Source organism: Myotis lucifugus, unplaced genomic scaffold, assembly GCF_000147115.1.
Source record: "Myotis lucifugus unplaced genomic scaffold, Myoluc2.0 scaffold_1, whole genome shotgun sequence".
Lineage (NCBI taxonomy): Eukaryota > Metazoa > Chordata > Mammalia > Chiroptera > Vespertilionidae > Myotis > Myotis lucifugus.
In genome coordinates this window covers 2,212,109-2,229,653 of record NW_005871049.1, presented here as the reverse complement: position 1 = coordinate 2,229,653, position 17,545 = coordinate 2,212,109, and the positions used below count along the sequence as shown (strand labels likewise).

Sequence of the window (17,545 nt, the reverse complement as noted above, 5' to 3'; positions counted from 1 at the left end):
ACTATAAAATAAAGCTGCGGCTTGCAGGCTGTGGCACTGTCTCTCCATCATAGAACCAACGTCCCACCGAGCCCCAGCTGTATTCTCTTGTCTGTGTTCTTTAATCCTTAACCTGTGCTGTCTGTACTGTCGGCCAGGTTTCCCTCTGAGGTGTGAAAAATGGCTGCCAGCAGCGCCAAGCTCACTTCTCACAGATGTGGCAACTTCTACAAAAACAAAAAGCCTCTATCTTGATGATTCCAGCAAAAACCCAGGGCTTGCCTCTCAGTGGTTTGCTTTGAGTCAGGTGTTCATTTGGAACCAATCTCTGAGGACAGAGAGAGGCAGTGTTCTGATTGGTTAGGCCTGTGTCACGTGCCCACTCCACCCCCCAGCTGAGGATGGGACGGTCTTTCGGTCTTTTGTTGTATCCACATTGGGGAGGAGGGGAAGGAACACTGAGCGCTAACAGGGCCCCTGGACTCAATTCCAATGTGTGTGCAGGGAGGCTTCCCCAGATACCAGGTTCCACAGGTAAAATAGTCACGGTCCAGACTATTATCTGTGCTTCCGACCAACGGGCTATAAATAAATCAGAGGTTCCTCTCCTTAGGTTTGACTCATTTGCTAGAATGGCTCACAGGACTCAGGAACACTCCCTTACTCACTAGATTACCAATTCATTACAAAGGATATCAGAGGGCACAAATCACCAGCCAGGTGAAGGGAGACGGAGGCTGAAGTCCGGAACAAGGAGTGTCTGTCTGCATGGAGCGGGTTCCACCACATGGCAGCTCTTCTAAAAAGGGCCAGTGAGCTGTCCTTTGGGGTTTTTGTGGAGGCTTCATGACATAGTCATGTTTAACTAAAGTCAGCGATTTGCAACCTGTGTGCTGCAAGAATTTTTAAAGCATGCAATACCTGACTGTTTACAGGGCACTGACCTCTTCCCTAGATTGTCAAAAAAAAAAAAAAAGTCAACAGCCAGCACAATAGCTATCTGGTGTGAATGAATTAAATTATACCTGTTGTTTTTTTGTCACATTGGCAACAAATATATTTTTTGGTGTGCCAGAGAACATTAGTGATTAGTGTATGTGCACCATGAGATGAAAAAGGTGGAAACGCCTGGTTTAAGCCAATTACAAAGACCTCCTACCCTTACCAGAGATTGATTTAGGGGTGTCAGGTGGCCCAGTTCTGGCCAATGAGCCATGAGGGGAGGCCTGCTTGGCATTTTTGTGAGGAAGGTTTCCTCATTTTCTCAGGACTTACTGGAAGGGAAGTTTCTTCTTACTGGAGTTTACATGGTTTCTGTACACCAACCGCCATAGAAAAGAAAAAAAGAAGAGCCCTGGCTGTTGTTGCTCAGTGGTTAGAGCATCCGCCCATGCACTGAAAGGGTCGAGGGTTGGATTCTGGGTCAAGGGCTTGTACCTGGGCTGCAGGTTCAATCCCCAGCCCAGGTCAGGGCATGTGAGGGAGGCAACCAATCGATGTGTCCCTCTCACATCAATGTTTTCCTCCTCCCCTCCCCCACTTCCTTCTACTCTTTCTAAAAATCAGTGGGGGGAAAATCAGTGGGGGGAAAATCCTTGGGTGAGGATTAACAAAAAGAAGAAGAAAGGTAGGAAGGAAGGAAGAAAGGAAGGAAGGAAAGAAGGAAGGAAGGAAGGGAGGAAGGAAGGAAGGGAAGGAAGAAGGAAAGAAGGAAAGATAGGTCTTGGGTTCTATATGACACTGTGAAGCCACTGAAAGCAGTGTTCCTGGGGCCTCTCTCCTCAGATCTCGTGTGATGTGAAATGAGGAATGTGAATGTCCTCACTGCTTCCTAAGCTGGTTTTTCAAAGGCATCCTGACAGGCCTTGTAGCAGGGACAGTCTGGCCAGGGCACAGGCGGTACAGTGCTAGACCCGCAACTCTTCTCATCATCCCATGTGGCCTCCTCAGGATTCAGAGTCCTTGGAGACAGCAGCACCCACTGGCCAAGTTTAGGTCTATTTTTTAAAAACAAAAAACAAAATTTGATAGAATTAACTTGAAGATCTAATTAGCTTTATTAAGCAATTTATGAATTGAGCAGCATCCCATCTAGCAACTAGAAGTATGCTCCAATGGGGTTGTACAACATAGAAGAATTTTTTTTTTTTTTAAATATATTTTATTGATTTTTTACAGAGAGGAAGGGAGAGGGATAGAGAGTTAGAAACATCGATGAGAGAGAAACATTTTTTAAAAACAAAAAACAAAATTTGATAGAATTAACTTGAAGATCTAATTAGCTTTATTAAGCAATTTATGAATTGAGCGGCATCCCATCTAGCAACTAGAAGTATGCTCCAATGGGGTTGTACAACATAGAAGAATTTTATAGGAAAGAGGCTGGGGCAAGGGAGCTATCAGTGAAAGAAAAGAAAAAAATTTTTAAACATAGGTACTAAGCTCCTTTAAAAAATATTTTTTTTAAATTGAATTCAGAGAAGAAGGGAGAGGGAGATAGAAACATCAATGATGAGAGAGAATCATTGAATGGCTGCCTCTTGCACGCCCCCTACTGGGGACCAAGCCCACAACCCAGGCATGTGCCCTTGACTGGAGTCGAACCTGGGACCCTTCAGTGGATAGGCTGACGTTCCATCCACTAAGCCAGGGGTGGGCAAACTTTTTGACTCGAGGGCCACAATGGGTTCTTAAACTGGACCGGAGGGCCGGAACAAAAGCATGGATGGAGTGTTTGTGTGAACTAATATAAATTCAAAGTAAACATCATTACATAAAAGGGTACGGTCTTTTTTTTTTTTTTTTTAGTTTTATTCATTTCAAACGGGCTGGATCCGGCCCTCGGGCCGTAGTTTGCCCACAGCTGCACTAAGCCAAACCAGCTAGGGCAAGGAAGAAGTATTTTTGAGCCTGGGCATCTTTTCTTTGGGGGAAGAAAAGCTAAGGGTTTTTATGGTGGAGAGTGCATCTTCTTTTTATGAGGGATGTTAATTATACCTTAACAAATGTAAATTTTAGCTGCAGCTTAACTGGATGGTTCTGGCTTGAGGTCACTCATGAGGCTGCAGGCGATAGTTGACTGGGGCTGCAGTATCCACTTACAGCACAGCCCCTTCACAGGGCGGTCAAATTGGTACTTTCTCCCCACACATGCCTCTCCCTAGGGCCGCTTGACTGTCCTCCAAGCAGGCAACTGGCTTCCCCTAGAGTGAATGATCCAAGAGACCACGGCGGAAACGTCAATGCCTTTTATGACCTGGGCTTGGAAGTCAAACACCATCACTTCTGCCATATTCTACTGGACCCACAGAACAGCTCTGGCTCACTGTGGGAAAAGATTATGCACAAGGGCATGGATTTCAGGAGGTGATCACTGAGGACCGTCTTGGAGACGCCTCCCACATTGCACCTGCTCATTCCTTCTCGGTTTGCTCTGCTTTTCAACTATGTGTAGGCTTCATTCTCAGGCAGGCCTTCCCCAAACAGACAAAGGTGGCCATCAACATCTCCAGGCTCCCATTCTTAGGGACTCTAGTGGGAAGAAAGTGCCCCTTTCCCAAAAGTTTTGGTGAGAAAGTCCCAAGGTTGACTCTGACGGGACAAGCTTGTGTCTATGCTTCTTCCTGAACCAATCACTGAGGTCCACAGATACCCTGTTCTTATTGGTCAGACAGAGGCCACACCCCCAGCCCTAGAATGGATAGTAGAGTTGGCAGCACTGGGGACCCATGAGAGAATAAAGGAGGAGTGGTTCCCCCCAAATAAAATAATATAAATCAGGGTGCCATAGTGAGCCAAGACAGGAAAAACAACATATGTCCACCCATCTCCCTCCTTTGTGCTCAATTGCTCCAATTTCTGTGGTTGGTAGAATTCTAAGATGGCCCCCAAGGTATATGCTTACCTTCTCCCAGTTATTCAATCAAACCCTAATCTAGATGCTTCTGTGGAAGAATGCTGCAAATGTAACTAAGGTCCCAAATCAGTTGACTTTAAGATAGGGATATTATACTAACCAGGTGAGCCCTTAGGAGGAACAGCATTCTTCCTGGTAAAGGAGATTCAACTCACGAAAGTCAACACCAGGGAGCCTTTGCTGCTGGCTTGGGAAGTGGGAGAGGGCCATGTGGTCAGAATTTCAGGCAGCTTCTAGGAGCTAAGGGTGGGCCCTGGCTTACAGCCTGCAAAGAAACAGTGACCTCAGTCCTACAAATGCAAGGAACTGAATTCTGCCAACAATGTGAATAGCATGGGAGTGGGTTTGCCTCCAGAGAACTCAGCCTTGGTGTCACTTTTGTGAGACCCTGAGCAGAAAAACTAGTTGCATCTTGCTGGACTGTCAGCCTACAAATTTGTGAACTAATAGATGGCTATTGTTTTAAGTTGTGAAGTTTATGGTTCCATTTAGGCAGCAATAGAAGATGAATACACTTCCCAATGGACTGTGCAATCCCGATAGTAGGGACCTTGTCTCGGGTCTCCTTAACCTCTTCATCCCCAGAACACAAGAAGTCTCTCTTCCTGCTTCCAGTCCCACTATCTGGGAAAGAGAGAAGGAACCCAGGTCTTTGTTGTTCTACCCCAACCCCCCAACTGCCAACTTCCTGCCTTTGGCTTTCCACAAACAGCCTGTGCCCCACCAGGCAGCTCAATGTATCTCCACTTCCCAGGCCTCAGAGACCTTTGGCCAACTCTATTGATCTGGACTCCTGCGTAGGCAGGTGGACCGACGGACAGACGCCATGAGGGCTCTGCTGCTCCTGGGGTCCCTGGTGGTGAGCCTGGAATCAGCGCTTCCGGTGAGGGCTGTGGGAACCAGGAGGACTGTGCTGGGTGGCCCTGGGGGTCCCTGTCACAAGCATGGCCTCTGCCTGTGACCTCTTGGTCCAGGTGACCGAAGGCCAGTGTGGAAAGGTGAGGTCAGCCCAGAAGGCCCAGGAGGAGGGGAGAGACACCAGAGCCTGTGGATATGAGGGGGTGATCTGCGTTTCTGGAGGAGAGGGTCCCTGAGGAGGGAGGAGGAGAAGGGGCCTGGGTCTTGTGAGGGAAGCTCTGTTTCTCTGGGCTGTGAGAAGAAGCTGGGGACTAGCATGGGATCAGGGGCAGGCTATGACTTCCAGGGCAAATTCCCTGTCCTCTTCTCTCCTCCTGTAGACCCCACCTTGGAAAGACCTCAAGGTGCCTAAGCCGGTAGAAGAGGAACACACAGTGGGTAAGTAGCCTGGGTCTGCCTCCGAAAAGACCCTTGGGTGGGAATGAGTGTGATTGGGTCTGTCTCAGGCCCTTGGAACCAGAGGCAGGATCCTGGGCACAGCTGTTACTCTTGTCCCCAGAGTCACCTGGCTGGCATTCAGACCTGAGTGCCTGCTGTGTGCCAAGTCTATGCTGATGGGCTCTAGGGGCCCAGAATGCTAGTAGCTGTCTGCTCCTTGAGTGTAGGCTGTTTCTGAGTGCCCAGTCCAGCACCTGCCAGTTTTCTGTTTCCCCATGCTCCTTCATTCTTTTCCTTTCCTCGATACATCTCATAGGCATCAGCCATGCCACACAGAGGCCAGAGGCCTTGATAGGCGAGGAAGGATCAAGAGCAGGCGTCTGGGACCCAAATGCCTCTGAGCAAGTGACTTGACCTCTCCAAACTTCAGTTCCCCCACCTGTAAAACCAGGCTGGTTATAGGAAACACCTTAGGGGTCTTGGGAAGGAGAAACGAGTCATAAATCCACGGGAAAGTACTCAGCTCACGGCCAGGTGCATGGTCAATGCTTAAAATATACTAGCTTTTCTAATTAAGCTCTCTTTTAGGTGGGGATGTCTGCCATCTCCCCCCTCCTCAAACCCAACCAGAGCTCCCCATTGCCTCCATTCTTCCAGGCACTACATATTCACCTGGAGTTGTGAACTGATGGCCCCTGCCCTGGTGAGCCTGGCCTGTGGGGTCAGGCCTAGCCCCTTAGCATGGCACTGAGGACTAGCTCATACAACCCTGTCTGCCTCAGCCTCCTTTCCTCATCACTCCACAGACATCCAAACTTGCCTAGTCCAACTAGGTGATCTGCCTTTGCCTCATCACCTACTTAGGATGCTCCTCCTCTCTGTTCATCCCATTTGCCTCTTAAAAGTCCATCTCAGACCCTTCTCTCTTCTTTTACTGTCCTGACACTGGTTTGGTTTTCAGCAAGTGCCACTGTGCCTTTAACAACAAAATAACAGCGAATGCTTATTGAGCAGGTACTATATGCCAGGATGTGCTAAGTGTTTTACAGGCACTAGCTCATTTAAACTTCACGGTGTTCCTCTAAAATAGATACAGTCAGTTCTTGTTTTGTTTTGTTAGTCAGCGTGAACACTGAATTCACAAATACTGAACCATTGCTCCTAGAGGAAATATAGAGTTGGGTTCCTGTGTGCCTCTGGTCACAAAGTTTTCATCAAATGTCAATATATAAACCTTGTTTTATGTGGGATTCTGTTTAAAGACGCCTGGCTTAATGTGTATTGTTGATTCATTAACATTGAACCCACAGCCAATGGCAGTAACTCATGCCTGGATGAAACTTATCTAAGATACATGTATTCTCCATGAGACACAGCCCAGCCCACGTGCACACTGGAATGCAGCACTTCAGCACTATGGGGGCCATGTTCAACAACAAAATGTGAAAAATGTGGCACTAAATCAACTATGAAAAGGACACTTGCTTACAACAGGAGAGTTGAAGCAAGAAGCAGTGTCACACCTGGGTTGAACTCATGTGGGAATGTGCACTTCTGGCTTCCAATAATTCAAATTTTCACCACTCTGTGCATGTCTGTGCATGACTGTGAAAGCCCCTTGAGAACTGATTTGGGGTTTACAGATAAATTTTAGCAAGAAGGCAGATTTGCAAATACAGAATCTGTGAATGATGAGGCTTGGCTATACTATTTTTAGAAATTATAATAGCAATATATTTTTATTGTCAAAACTTCAGAAAGTACAAAAATACAAAAGAAGAAAAAAGTCCATCATAAGCCACACTCTTCCAAAAACCACTCTTGCAAATTTTGAGAATGTCCTTCTAGATTTTTTTTTACCCATAAATGTATTTGTACAAAGATAAAACCATACCAACATGCTGTTTGTAACTTGGTATTCTTCATTTAAATAAGAACACCCTCCCAGATGAAGTGGCTCAGTTGGTTGAGTGTCATCCCATGTACCAAAAAGTTGCCGTTTTGATTCCTGGCCAGGGCACATACCTGGTTGGGAAGCATATGGAAGGCAACTGATTGATATTTCTCTCTCACATCAATGTCTCTCTCTCTCTCTCCCTCTCTCTCTCTCTCTCTCTCTCTCTCTCTCTCTTTCTCTCTCTAAGCATGTCCTCGGATAAGGATTTAAAAATATAATAAAAATGCCTGACCGGAGTGGCTCAGGAGGTCATGGTTCGATTCTTGGTCAGGACACATGCCCGGGGTTGTGGGCTCGATCCCCAGTGGAGAGCATGACAATCAATGATTCTCTCTCATCATTGATGTTTATATCTCTCCCTTTCCCTTCCTCTCTGAAATCAATAAAGATATATTAAAAAATAATAAAAATAAATACACAAAATTATGAACACCTTTCTGTACTAATATATCTACATCATCATTTAAATTGTAAAATACACATAACATAAAATTTACTATCTTGACCATTTTTAAGTGTACAATTCAGTGGTATTAAGTACATTCATATTGTGCAACCATCAGCACCACCTGTCTCCAGAACTCTTCATCTTGCAAAACGAAAACGCTTTGACTGCACCATTATTATTGCCATTTTACAGATGAGGAAACTGAGGCTCAGAGTGGTCAAGTGACTTCAACATTCAACAAGCATTGATAAAGCCCTTCCTTTGTGGCAAGCACTCTTCTAACGCGTGTGCACGTGCGAGCAGGGGTGGGGGGGGCTGCAGACTTGCACAAAGTCATACACCTAGTAGCTGCTGGAGTCTGAGACCACTCCAGCTGTCTAACTCTTGGACCCAACTTCTTAAGCAGGATGCTTGAAGGCACAGCAATGTATTTTCTTTTTTTGAAAGATTTCAGAAAGAGGAAGGGAGAGGGGGAGAGAGAGAGAAACATCGATAATGGGAGAGAATCATTGGTTGGCTGCCTCCTGCAGGCCCTCTGCTGGGGATTGAGCCTGTAATCCGGGCATGTGCCCTGACCAGGAATCTAACCGTGACCTCCTGGTTCCTGGGTCTATGCTCAACTGAGCCACACCAGAGGGACAGGCAGCACAGAGATCTTTTTGAGGGTCTGTTCTTTCCAACTAGACCCTGAGCATGGTGCCTGGGAGATTGGCACAGGGAATGTCATTAGAGCGTGTGTTCTCTCTGCAGTTCTCACTGTCACTGGGGAGCCCTGCTACTTCCCTTTCCAGTACCGCCGGCAGCTGTATCACCAGTGCACCCGCAGGGGCCGAATTGGCTTCCGGCCCTGGTAAGATGACCCAGAAGGGGTTGGGGCAGGGCCCTGGGGAGATGGCCTCTGCCCTGCATCTACCCATGGAACCCTGCTTGGAGAGAGGGGCTGTGATAGGGAGGGTGGGCCTGGGCAGAGCAGGGAGCCTTATCTCTTTCTCCAGGTGTGCTACTACCCCCAACTTTGACCAGGACCAACGATGGGCATACTGCCAGAAGCCCCAGAAAGTGCAAGGTGCCACACACAGCCTCTGGGGTGGCCCCAGGCCCTCCCCTCCCCCCTCGTTATTTTCTGAGTCTCATCAGACCCTACACACCTGGGATTCTGGGCCCTCCCTCCAGAGGGAGAAGTTCTGGGAGGGGGTAGCCCCATTTTGCATGGGGGTAAACGAAGGCCTGAAAACAAGGCCAAAAGACAAGACACGCAGGTTCAGGCATGGACTTGGCTCCTATGGTCTGACTCAGGCTCCCCTCTTCCTCCCACTGTGCCCATCTCTCAGACCACTGCAGCACACACAACCCCTGCCAGCGGGGCGGCACCTGTGTGAACATGCCAGACGGCCCTCGCTGCATCTGTCCAGAACACTTCACGGGGAAGCACTGCCAGAGAGGTAAGGGATGCTGGGGTGGGGTGGGCGGGGCTGGGGAACAGGAGCAGCCCTGCCTGAAGAGGTCCCAGGACCCTCAGAGACTGGCATGGCCCCAGTCTGTCTGAGACCAGAACACCACTTTGTCCCCAGAGAAGTGCTTCGAGCCCCAGCTTCTCCAGTTCTTCCACGAGAATGAAACATGGCATAGGCTTGAGCCGGCAGGCATGGCCGAGTGCCAGTGCCAAGGCCCCCAAGCCCACTGCAAGCCCCTGGCCAGCCGGGGTGAGTGAATGGTCGGGAGCTGGCCGGGAGGAGGGAGGAGAAGCTGGCGGAAGGTCAGGTGGTGTGCCTCCGGAAGGGGGAGAGCTCTCTGTGGGATCTTGGGGCCCAGAGGTGGCTCAAGGCCTCCTCCTCTCAGTCTGCAGCAACAACCCATGCCTCCACGGCGGCCGCTGCCTCGAGGCGGAGGGTCACCGTCTGTGCAGTTGTCCCGAGGGCTACGCGGGACGCTTCTGCGACGTGGGTGAGTCCGGTCCAGCTGGAGGCAGAAGGCCCGCCTCCACATGGGGAGGGCTCGCCGACAGGGAGGGGAGAGGGGGAGGGGGAGAGACCGAGACAGGAGGGGAGGGACGGGGAGCGGAGAGGAGAGAAAGGGAGGGGAGGGGAGGGGAAGAGAGGGGATGGGAGGGGCGGGGAGGGGAGGGGGACCACACCAGCCCGGGCTGCAGGGAGCCTCCTCTCTCCCCAGACAAAGAGGCCAGCTGCTACGAGGGCCTTGGGTTCGGCTACCGAGGCGCTGCTGGGACCACGATCTCAGGCGCGCGGTGTCAGCCTTGGTCGTCGGAGACCACTTACCAGAACCTGACTGCAGAGCAAGCACTGAATTGGGGACTGGGCCACCATGCCTTCTGCCGGTACCGCGTCGGGCAGGGCAGGGCGTCCCCCTCCTCTCCAGGGCCCTTTGGGGCTCCCCAAGCTCTAATAGGGCCCTCTCCCGTGGTGACAGGAACCCAGACAATGACACCCAGCCCTGGTGTTTCGTGTGGAGCGGCAACCGGCTGAGCTGGGAATATTGCGACCTAGCACGATGCCAAGCCCCAACCCTAGCAGCGCCCCAGGCACGGCCTACAACACGGGGACCCCTTGGGCGCCTGGAGCCCCCCCTACCCTCGCGTTCAACAAGGCCAGAGCCTCAGGTCACGACCCAGACCCCAGGTAACTGGGAAGGGGCAGGAAGACCAAACAGAGAGCGCACGGGGCGAGCTACGTTACAGCCACTCGTGGGTTTCCCTGTCCTCAACCCGGGCTCCTCCACAGCCTTGGACGCGATGCCGGAGCTGTCTTGGGGCGCGATGCCGGGGCTGTCCTGGGACGAGATGCCGGGTCTGCCCCCCGTGCTCTGGGAACAGATGCCTGGGAGCCCCCCCAAGGGCGGAACCGGCCCGGACACCTGCGGACAGAGGCTCAGGAAACGGCTGTCCTCCCTGAAACGCGTCGTCGGGGGACTAGTGGCGCTGCCCGGCGCGCACCCCTACATCGCCGCGCTGTACTGGGGCCACAGTTTCTGCGCCGGCAGCCTCATCGCCCCTTGCTGGGTGCTGACCGCAGCTCACTGCCTGCAGAACCGGCCAGTACCGCCTGCCCGGCGTTGGCTCAGGCCCGCAAGACACTCGAACCCATGCCCTCTCTTCCCCCGCCCCCCCTCCCTACAGTTCCCCTGGAGGAAGCTGAGACCCAGGAAGGGGCTCCCGGGCAGGGGGCTCCTCCTGGCCGCCGGTGTCCGGCTCTGAACCTGCATCCTCTTCCCACCCTGCCCGCAGGCCGGCGCCGGAGGAGCTGACTGTGGTGCTGGGCCAGGACCGCCACAACCAGAGCTGTGCGCAGTGCCAGGTCCTGGCCGTGCGCGCCTACCACCTGCACGAGGACTTCTCGCCCGTCACCTACCAGCACGACCTGGGTGCGTGGGGGCGCCCCGCGGGGACCGGGGAATTGGGAGGAGGGCTCGCAGGCCGGCGTGCGGGCCTCACGCTCCTCCCCGCCCGGGTTAGCGTTGCTGCGCCTGCAGGAGAGCCAGGACGGCCGCTGCGCGCGCCGGTCGCCTGCCGTGGGGCCCGTTTGCCTGCCGAGCAGCGCCGCTCGCCCCGCCGAACCCGAGGCCGCGCTCTGCGAGATAGCCGGCTGGGGCCACCAATTCGAGGGTAGGCAGAACCTCTGGGGGCGGGAGGGAGACCTCTGGCACCGGGGTGGGCAAGACAAGCCCGCAGCTTTGACATCACCAGGGACGGGAGGCGCTGACCTGCTGGGCTGTGAGGACGTGCAGGGCCCTGTCTCTGCAGCCACCCCTCCCCGGGCCTGGGATCCACTGTTGGGGGCCCCCAAGCTCCCGAGGAGTACAGGGAGCATCACACTTCCTCTTGGGTCCCACTGGGCACCGGGCTGCACGGCTAACTAGGACACGGGCCTGCGCTCGAACAGGGTGGGTAGTTGAGGTTCTGAGATGCTGGCTGGGAAGGGGAAGGCCTGCTCCGCCCCGCCCATTCGCCCATTCGCATCCCGCTACCCTCGGGCCTGTTTTCTGGTCCGTGAAAGGTGTTACCGGCAGCTGCCTCCCTCCCGGGCCCCTTGCGAGGGAGGCAGGTGATCAGTGGATCTGGAAGAGCCTGGCGCAGGCGGGGAGCCGAGTCGGGAGTGGTGGGGTGAACACTTCCTTGGTTCCCAGGGGCGGAGGAATATGCCAGCTTTCTGCAGGAGGCGCAGGTGCCCCTGATCCCTCACAAGGACTGCTCGAATCCTGAGATGCACGGCAACGCCTTCTACCCCGGCATGCTCTGCGCTGGTTATCCCGACGGGGGCACCGACGCGTGCCAGGTGAGCCTTCGGGCCCGCTTCGCGCCCTACCCCCACCCGGTCCCATGCAGACCCCAGGCCAAGGACGCTGAGCCGTGTATCTCCACCCAGGGTGACTCCGGGGGTCCGTTGGTGTGTGAGGATGAGGACAGAGGGCTCACCCTGCGAGGCATCATCAGCTGGGGCTCGGGCTGTGGCGACCGTAACAAGCCGGGTGTGTACACCGATGTGGCCAACTACCTGACTTGGATCCGTGAGCACATGGCTTCCTGACCGCCCAGGAACTCCTCTTCTCCTCCTCGGTGGTTCTGGAATGGGAGGATGGCTGGGCCCGATCCTGGACCGCAAGGGTGTGTTCCAGCGCCGTCAGTCCGTCAGTCCGGCCCCAGGCACGGGGTAAACACTCAATAAAGTGCTTTGGAAATGCTTGAGAGGCACAGCTCTTCGGGGGTCCCGCTGGGAAATGCCGAGACAGTAAGCCAGTAAGCGCAGCTTCTCCACCGGCCTAGAGAACAGGGTCTATTGAGGTCTTATGCGAGATTTAGATTCTTGTCCAGCTGACGTTTACTGAGCCGGTGTACTGAGCCCTGTGCAGCGTGGCTCCACATGTTATTCCTCGTATGAAACACTAATATTTTAAATTTCCAGAGAAATTCTCAACCTCGACTGCACGTCAGAACCTATGCCCGAGATCCACCTCAGAGCAATTAAATCCCATGTCTCTAGGGATGGGGCATGGGCAGTGGTACGTTTTAAAAGTTCCCCGGTGATGACATGTTCCGGCGGGGTTGGGAACCGTGGTTAGAAATGCTTAACCTGAAAACTGGTGTGGAGCCTTAGGGCTGGCGACCAGAGTGGGGTCCCTCACTTCCCCCCAGCTGCTAGGGCAGTGGGTCTCCGAGTGCGAACCTGGGACCAGCAGCAGCAGCGGCGGTGCCAGGGAATTTGTAGAAATGCACACTTTCAGGGTACACACCATACTACTGAATCAGAAACTCTGAGTCGGGGCCCAGGGTTTGTATCACAGCGCCTGACATTAGAAAACCATGTTCTGGGGACCAGGAAGAGAGGCCCCACTGTCCAGACGTGGCATCTTTTTATTTTATTTTTTAAAATATTTTATTGATTTTTTTTACAGAGAGGAAGGGAGAGGGATAGAGAATCAGAAACATCGATCAGCTGCCTCCTGCACACCCCGCACTGGGGATGTGCCCCCAACCAAGGTACATGCCCTTGACTGGAATCAAACCCGGGACCCTTCAGTCCGCAGGCTGACGCTCTATCCATTGAGCGAAACCGGCCAGGGCTGATGTGGCATTTTTAAAAAAAATATATATATTTTTATTGATTTCAGAGAGGGAGAGGGAGAGAAAGATAGAAACATCAATGATGAGAGGGAATCACTGATCCGCTGCCTCCTGAATGCCCCCTACTGGGGATGGAGCCCACAACCGGGGCATGTACCCTGACCAGGAATCAAACCCTGACCTCCTGGTTCATAGGTCAACGCTGGAGCACTGAGGCACGCCTGCGGGCGCACCTTTTTGTTTTTAAACCCATGTGCACTGTGCTTGATGGACCATCTAAATTGGTTTTCAAGGATTATTTCGACTCTCATGCAACCTCCTCCTTCAGGCTAAATGTGAACTTCACCAGGTGACAGGTCCAACCCCGCCCCCATTCTCCACCGACAGCCTCAGCGTCATAACCCCGCCCTCGCATCCGTCACAGTGCCCCCAGCATTTTAGGCCGGAGCAGCCTGGCAACCCTCCGACGTGCTAGGCGAGGGACCAACGCTGAGTCAGAATGGGCGAGTGGAAAGCCTACATCAGTGCGGTGCTGCAGGACCAGCGCATCGACGACGTAGCCATCGTGGGCCACTCGGACAATCGCTGTGTGTGGGCATCGCGGCCCGGGGGACTGCTGGCCGCCATCTCGCCGCAGGAGGTGGGTGTGCTTACGGGGCAGGACCGGTGCACCTTCCTGCAGGCCGGCCTGAGCGTGGCGGGCCGCCGCTGCTGCGTCATCAGAGACCACCTGCTGGCGGAGGGCGACGGCGTGCTGGACGCGCGCACCAAGGGGCTGGATGGGCGCGCGGTCTGCGTGGGCTACACGCCGCGCGCGCTTCTGGTGCTCATGGGCCGGCGGGGCGTGCACGGGGGCATCCTCAACAAGAAGGTGCACGAGCTGATCCACTGGCTGCGCACTCAGGGCACCTAGCAGAACAGCCAGGTGGCCGCGGAGACAAAATAAACTCAGACCTGGGAATGGCGGACTCATCCTCTGGTTGCAGGGGGTGGGGGTGAGGGTGGGGTGGGGTGGGGTGGAGGTGGGGGGGGCGGGAGTTGTTGCTGAGGAGGACACCGGTTTCCTGGAAGGTCCTTGCAGAAAGGTCACCTGGTGGAGTTGGGATTATGACTCCCATTGGGTGCCCTCCCATTGGGTGCCCTGCAGAGGCTTCTGACCTGACTCCCCAGGCCAGAGTCAGGGGCGTGGGCCTCGAAGACTTCCCAGGGCCCTAGGGACACCGAAGCTGCGCAAGAGGCCCAGGGAGCAGCCTTCTCAAACTCTCTAGCTCAGACCTGAGCATCCTTTCCCACAAAACTGTCCCCACAGCCGTGCAGGATGAACCCTAAGGGAGTCTCCTCCCCACCTTCCTACACCCCTCCCCAGGCTGCACCTCAGTGCGCTTCTCACCTCTTCCACTTGGCGAGAGGGAGCACTAGCAGGGGCTGTGAACAGGTGACAGGTGTGGCTGGTAGCTTGGGGAGCATCTCTGGGGCTCCCAGTCTCTTGCATCTTCCCCACATGCCTCCAAGAGGGTGGGTGGAGGACTGTGTCCAAGATCATCACAGCCAGGTCTGGGCCCTACAGCCTCCAGTCCCCTTGGGGTCCAAAGGCTCCACAGATACCCTGGACTGGAGGCAGGAACGTTGGCACCTCCCACCCCTGCACCCTCCCCTGCAGGCCTCAGCTGGAGTCGGGGGGGGGGGGGAGGCTACAGAGGAAGAGGAATTGAAAACTTGAGTGGGTTTAAATGAGACATGGCTTATTGTCAAAGATGGACAAGGGTAGGAGGAGGGAGGGTGGCTGGTTCCTGCCCCCCTGTATCCTGGCTTGTCCTGTGCACTTTGAACCTCCTGGTCCCCTCTCACAGTGGTCCCCATAAACCCCACATGTCACTTGCTTTGGGGAGAATTGATCTCATGCCAGAAAGAGGGAGGGAGGGAGGGAGTCAGTGAGGTAGGTGAGTCCAGAGACAAGGAGAAACCAGAGGTCAGCCTGGTGGGCTGGGGGATGGAGGTGCAGAGAGCCCTGCTAACATTGGCCTTGACCTTGGGGACTTTCAGGGAGTCTGGGCTGTGGATTGGACTCATTAAGGCAGAGCCAGGAAATGGTTGGGGTGAGCTTGTCGGCTGGCTCTCCCAGGGCACAGCAGGCTGTCTTGGGACGGGAGATAGTGCTGCTGAACCCCTAGCTATGGTCTCTCCTCCCCCCAAATGAGAACAAACAGATTTTCAAATGCATAATGAAAGTTTAATTCCTTTTTTCTTTTTTAAAATCAGGCAGTGTTGGGAAAGGGGGTTGTAGCAGTGATGCAGAAAGCTGGGTGAGGAGGAGAATGGCATGGAGGAAGGGAAGTGGAAGGGAGAGGGTGAGAACTCAGCCAGTGACATCTCTGCATGAGCAAACAGCTGGGAGTCAGGTACTCAGACCCACCCTCATTCCCACCCAGCCCCGTTGGAGTTGTGTGGACACAAGTACACAAGCACCAGCCTCCAAACAATGTGCAAAGGGCTGGAAGTCATCGCAGGTGCCCTGCAGCCTGCAGAGAGCCACAGGCGCACCATGATGGACACACGTGCAGGCTGGCACAGGCTCACACAGCAACCCAGTCACACAGCCCAGACCTCTGAGGGCCTGCTCAAGGGCAGGAGCATGTGCACAGACACACCCCTCTGCCCTCCCACCCGGGCACCAGGCACAGGCCCTTCCCTGCCCCAGGTGGCAGTCTGGGCAGAAGCCTAGAGGCGGGTGGCATTGTGGTGAGCAGGCAGGGCAAGGCGGGGAGAGGGTGTGGCAGGGGGCAGCTCCTCCAGGAAGACCCTGGGGGGCAGTGGGGGTGAGCGGGGCTCGGGCCTGGCACAGCACAGGGTGGCGCGGGTGATGAGGCGGTCCAGGGGCTGTAGGGAGTGCATCCACCGGGGCAGGAAGTCCCATGTCTGCAGCCACTTGGGCAGGTGCCTGGGGCTGCGACTCTGCAGGACTCTAACGAGCACCACGAAGGCCAGCAGGGCCGCAAAGGGTGCACCCACACCCACCATGGCCCACCCGCCTGCCATGGAGATGCCAAATACCAGCGAGGGCATCAAGACAAAGCACAGCAGGAGGTAGAGGACGGCAAACCAGCGGTACTTGGCGGTGCATTTGCCTAGGGCCTTGGCCATGCGGATGGGCAGGCGGGTGCAGGGCACCGGGTACCACAGCAGGATGCCTGAGATGTTGAAGAAGAAGTGGCAGAGGGCGATCTGCAGAGAAGAGGGCAAAGGAGCTGAGGTGGGCACAGGCCCACTCCCAAGCCAGGACCGTGGGAACAGATACAGGGGCCCGGCCTGGTCTGGGCAGCAGGAAAGTCACACTAGGGTTGATGTGCCCCCAGTAAAACACTGAAACACTTCTGGGCCAGTTGGCAAATAATCCTGCCCTGAACTCCCCACATCTCCCCCTCAAACCCCACTTCTAGGAATTCCCCAGCAGATGCTGCCCAAATCCAGGAGCTAAATGATTTCTCCTAGTTTCTGCCTCAGCAGTTCTGGCCTCCTGATGGGTCCCCACCCTGACCTGAGGCCCTGCTTGTCGTTACTACTTCTCCTAGATCAGCCACTGCTCTGCCGAGTCCCCCTACTCATCCTTGATCCCCCAGACTGGCCAGGCCCCCTCTCACAGCAGCCCGCCCTCAGAGTGCACACCCCACCCCTGTTCATTGGTGTGACTGAGTCACATCTTCCTGGTAGACAGCAAGGTCCTGAGGGCGGCACCAGCTCTATTTTGCCCACATGGTTGCCGCAGAGGCTGGCAGAGCCGCTGGCCTAGTTAGCAGTCAGCTTGTTACTCAGCGTCCCCCCATGGGTCAGCGCCACACCCCAGGGCCAGCACGGTCCTCTCTCTGGCAGGGCTGCTCTCCCAGGCACACCTGGAAGGCACTGGACAGCTTCTCCCGGGGGCTGGCCAGGGCAGCCAGGATGGCTGTGGTGGTGGTGCCGATGTTGGAGCCCAGCGTGAGGGGGTAGGCGCGCTCAATGCTGATCACACCCAGGCCTGGGGGGAAGAGGGGAAGATGTGGTCTCCCAGCTCCCCCTCAGCCTTTTTCCTGCCACCCCGCCCCCTGCCCCCGGCATAAGCACTCACCGATGAGTGGGGTGATGGCCGAGGTGAATACAGAACTGCTCTGGACCACGAATGTCATGGCGGCACCCACCACCATGGCAAAGTAGCCGGTGACCCAGGTGAAGGGGCTGGGGAAGTCTGTGGGGGAAACCATCCCCGCAGGGTCAGGGTGGGGCTGGGACCGCAGGGGGAGCCCTCGTTGAGGAGGAGGTCTTGGGTGCGTTTCCAAGTGGGACCTTTGCTGGTCCCCTGCTCAGCTGGGAGGGCCTCTGCCGGCCCTTCGATCTGGGGCT

The 17,545-nt window shown here is 54.7% G+C and overlaps 3 protein-coding genes across 3 annotated transcripts in view; 2 read left to right on the top strand and 1 right to left on the bottom strand.

Annotated features, from left to right (window-relative positions):
• The first annotated feature begins 4,721 nt into the window (after positions 1–4,721).
• Positions 4,722–12,254, top strand: F12 (coagulation factor XII). Its single transcript, XM_023753173.1, has 14 exons — positions 4,722–4,778; positions 5,134–5,191; positions 8,347–8,446; positions 8,592–8,662; positions 8,928–9,038; positions 9,168–9,299; positions 9,436–9,540; positions 9,766–9,931; positions 10,024–10,275; positions 10,438–10,644; positions 10,838–10,974; positions 11,066–11,215; positions 11,737–11,885; positions 11,976–12,254. The coding sequence occupies exons 1-14, from the start codon at positions 4,722–4,724 to the stop codon at positions 12,135–12,137; spliced, it is 1,857 nt and encodes a 618-aa protein (XP_023608941.1). The 3' UTR covers positions 12,138–12,254.
• A 1,416-nt stretch (positions 12,255–13,670) lies between these two features.
• PFN3 (profilin 3) lies at positions 13,671–14,130 on the top strand. The gene has a single exon (XM_006081619.3). It carries the CDS (start codon positions 13,671–13,673, stop codon positions 14,082–14,084), a length of 414 nt encoding a protein of 137 aa, XP_006081681.1. The 3' UTR covers positions 14,085–14,130.
• Positions 14,131–15,719: 1,589 nt separating this feature from the next.
• SLC34A1 (solute carrier family 34 member 1) overlaps positions 15,720–17,545 on the bottom strand; it is an 11,003-nt gene continuing 9,177 nt past the window's right edge. Inside the window, exons 10-12 of the mRNA XM_014454631.2 lie at positions 17,274–17,390; positions 17,059–17,183; positions 15,720–16,393 (exon numbers count right to left, since the gene is read on the bottom strand). Of these exons, the coding sequence (XP_014310117.1) occupies positions 15,890–16,393; positions 17,059–17,183; positions 17,274–17,390 (746 nt within the window). The 3' untranslated portion in view covers positions 15,720–15,889. The remainder of the gene's footprint in view (positions 16,394–17,058; positions 17,184–17,273; positions 17,391–17,545) is intronic.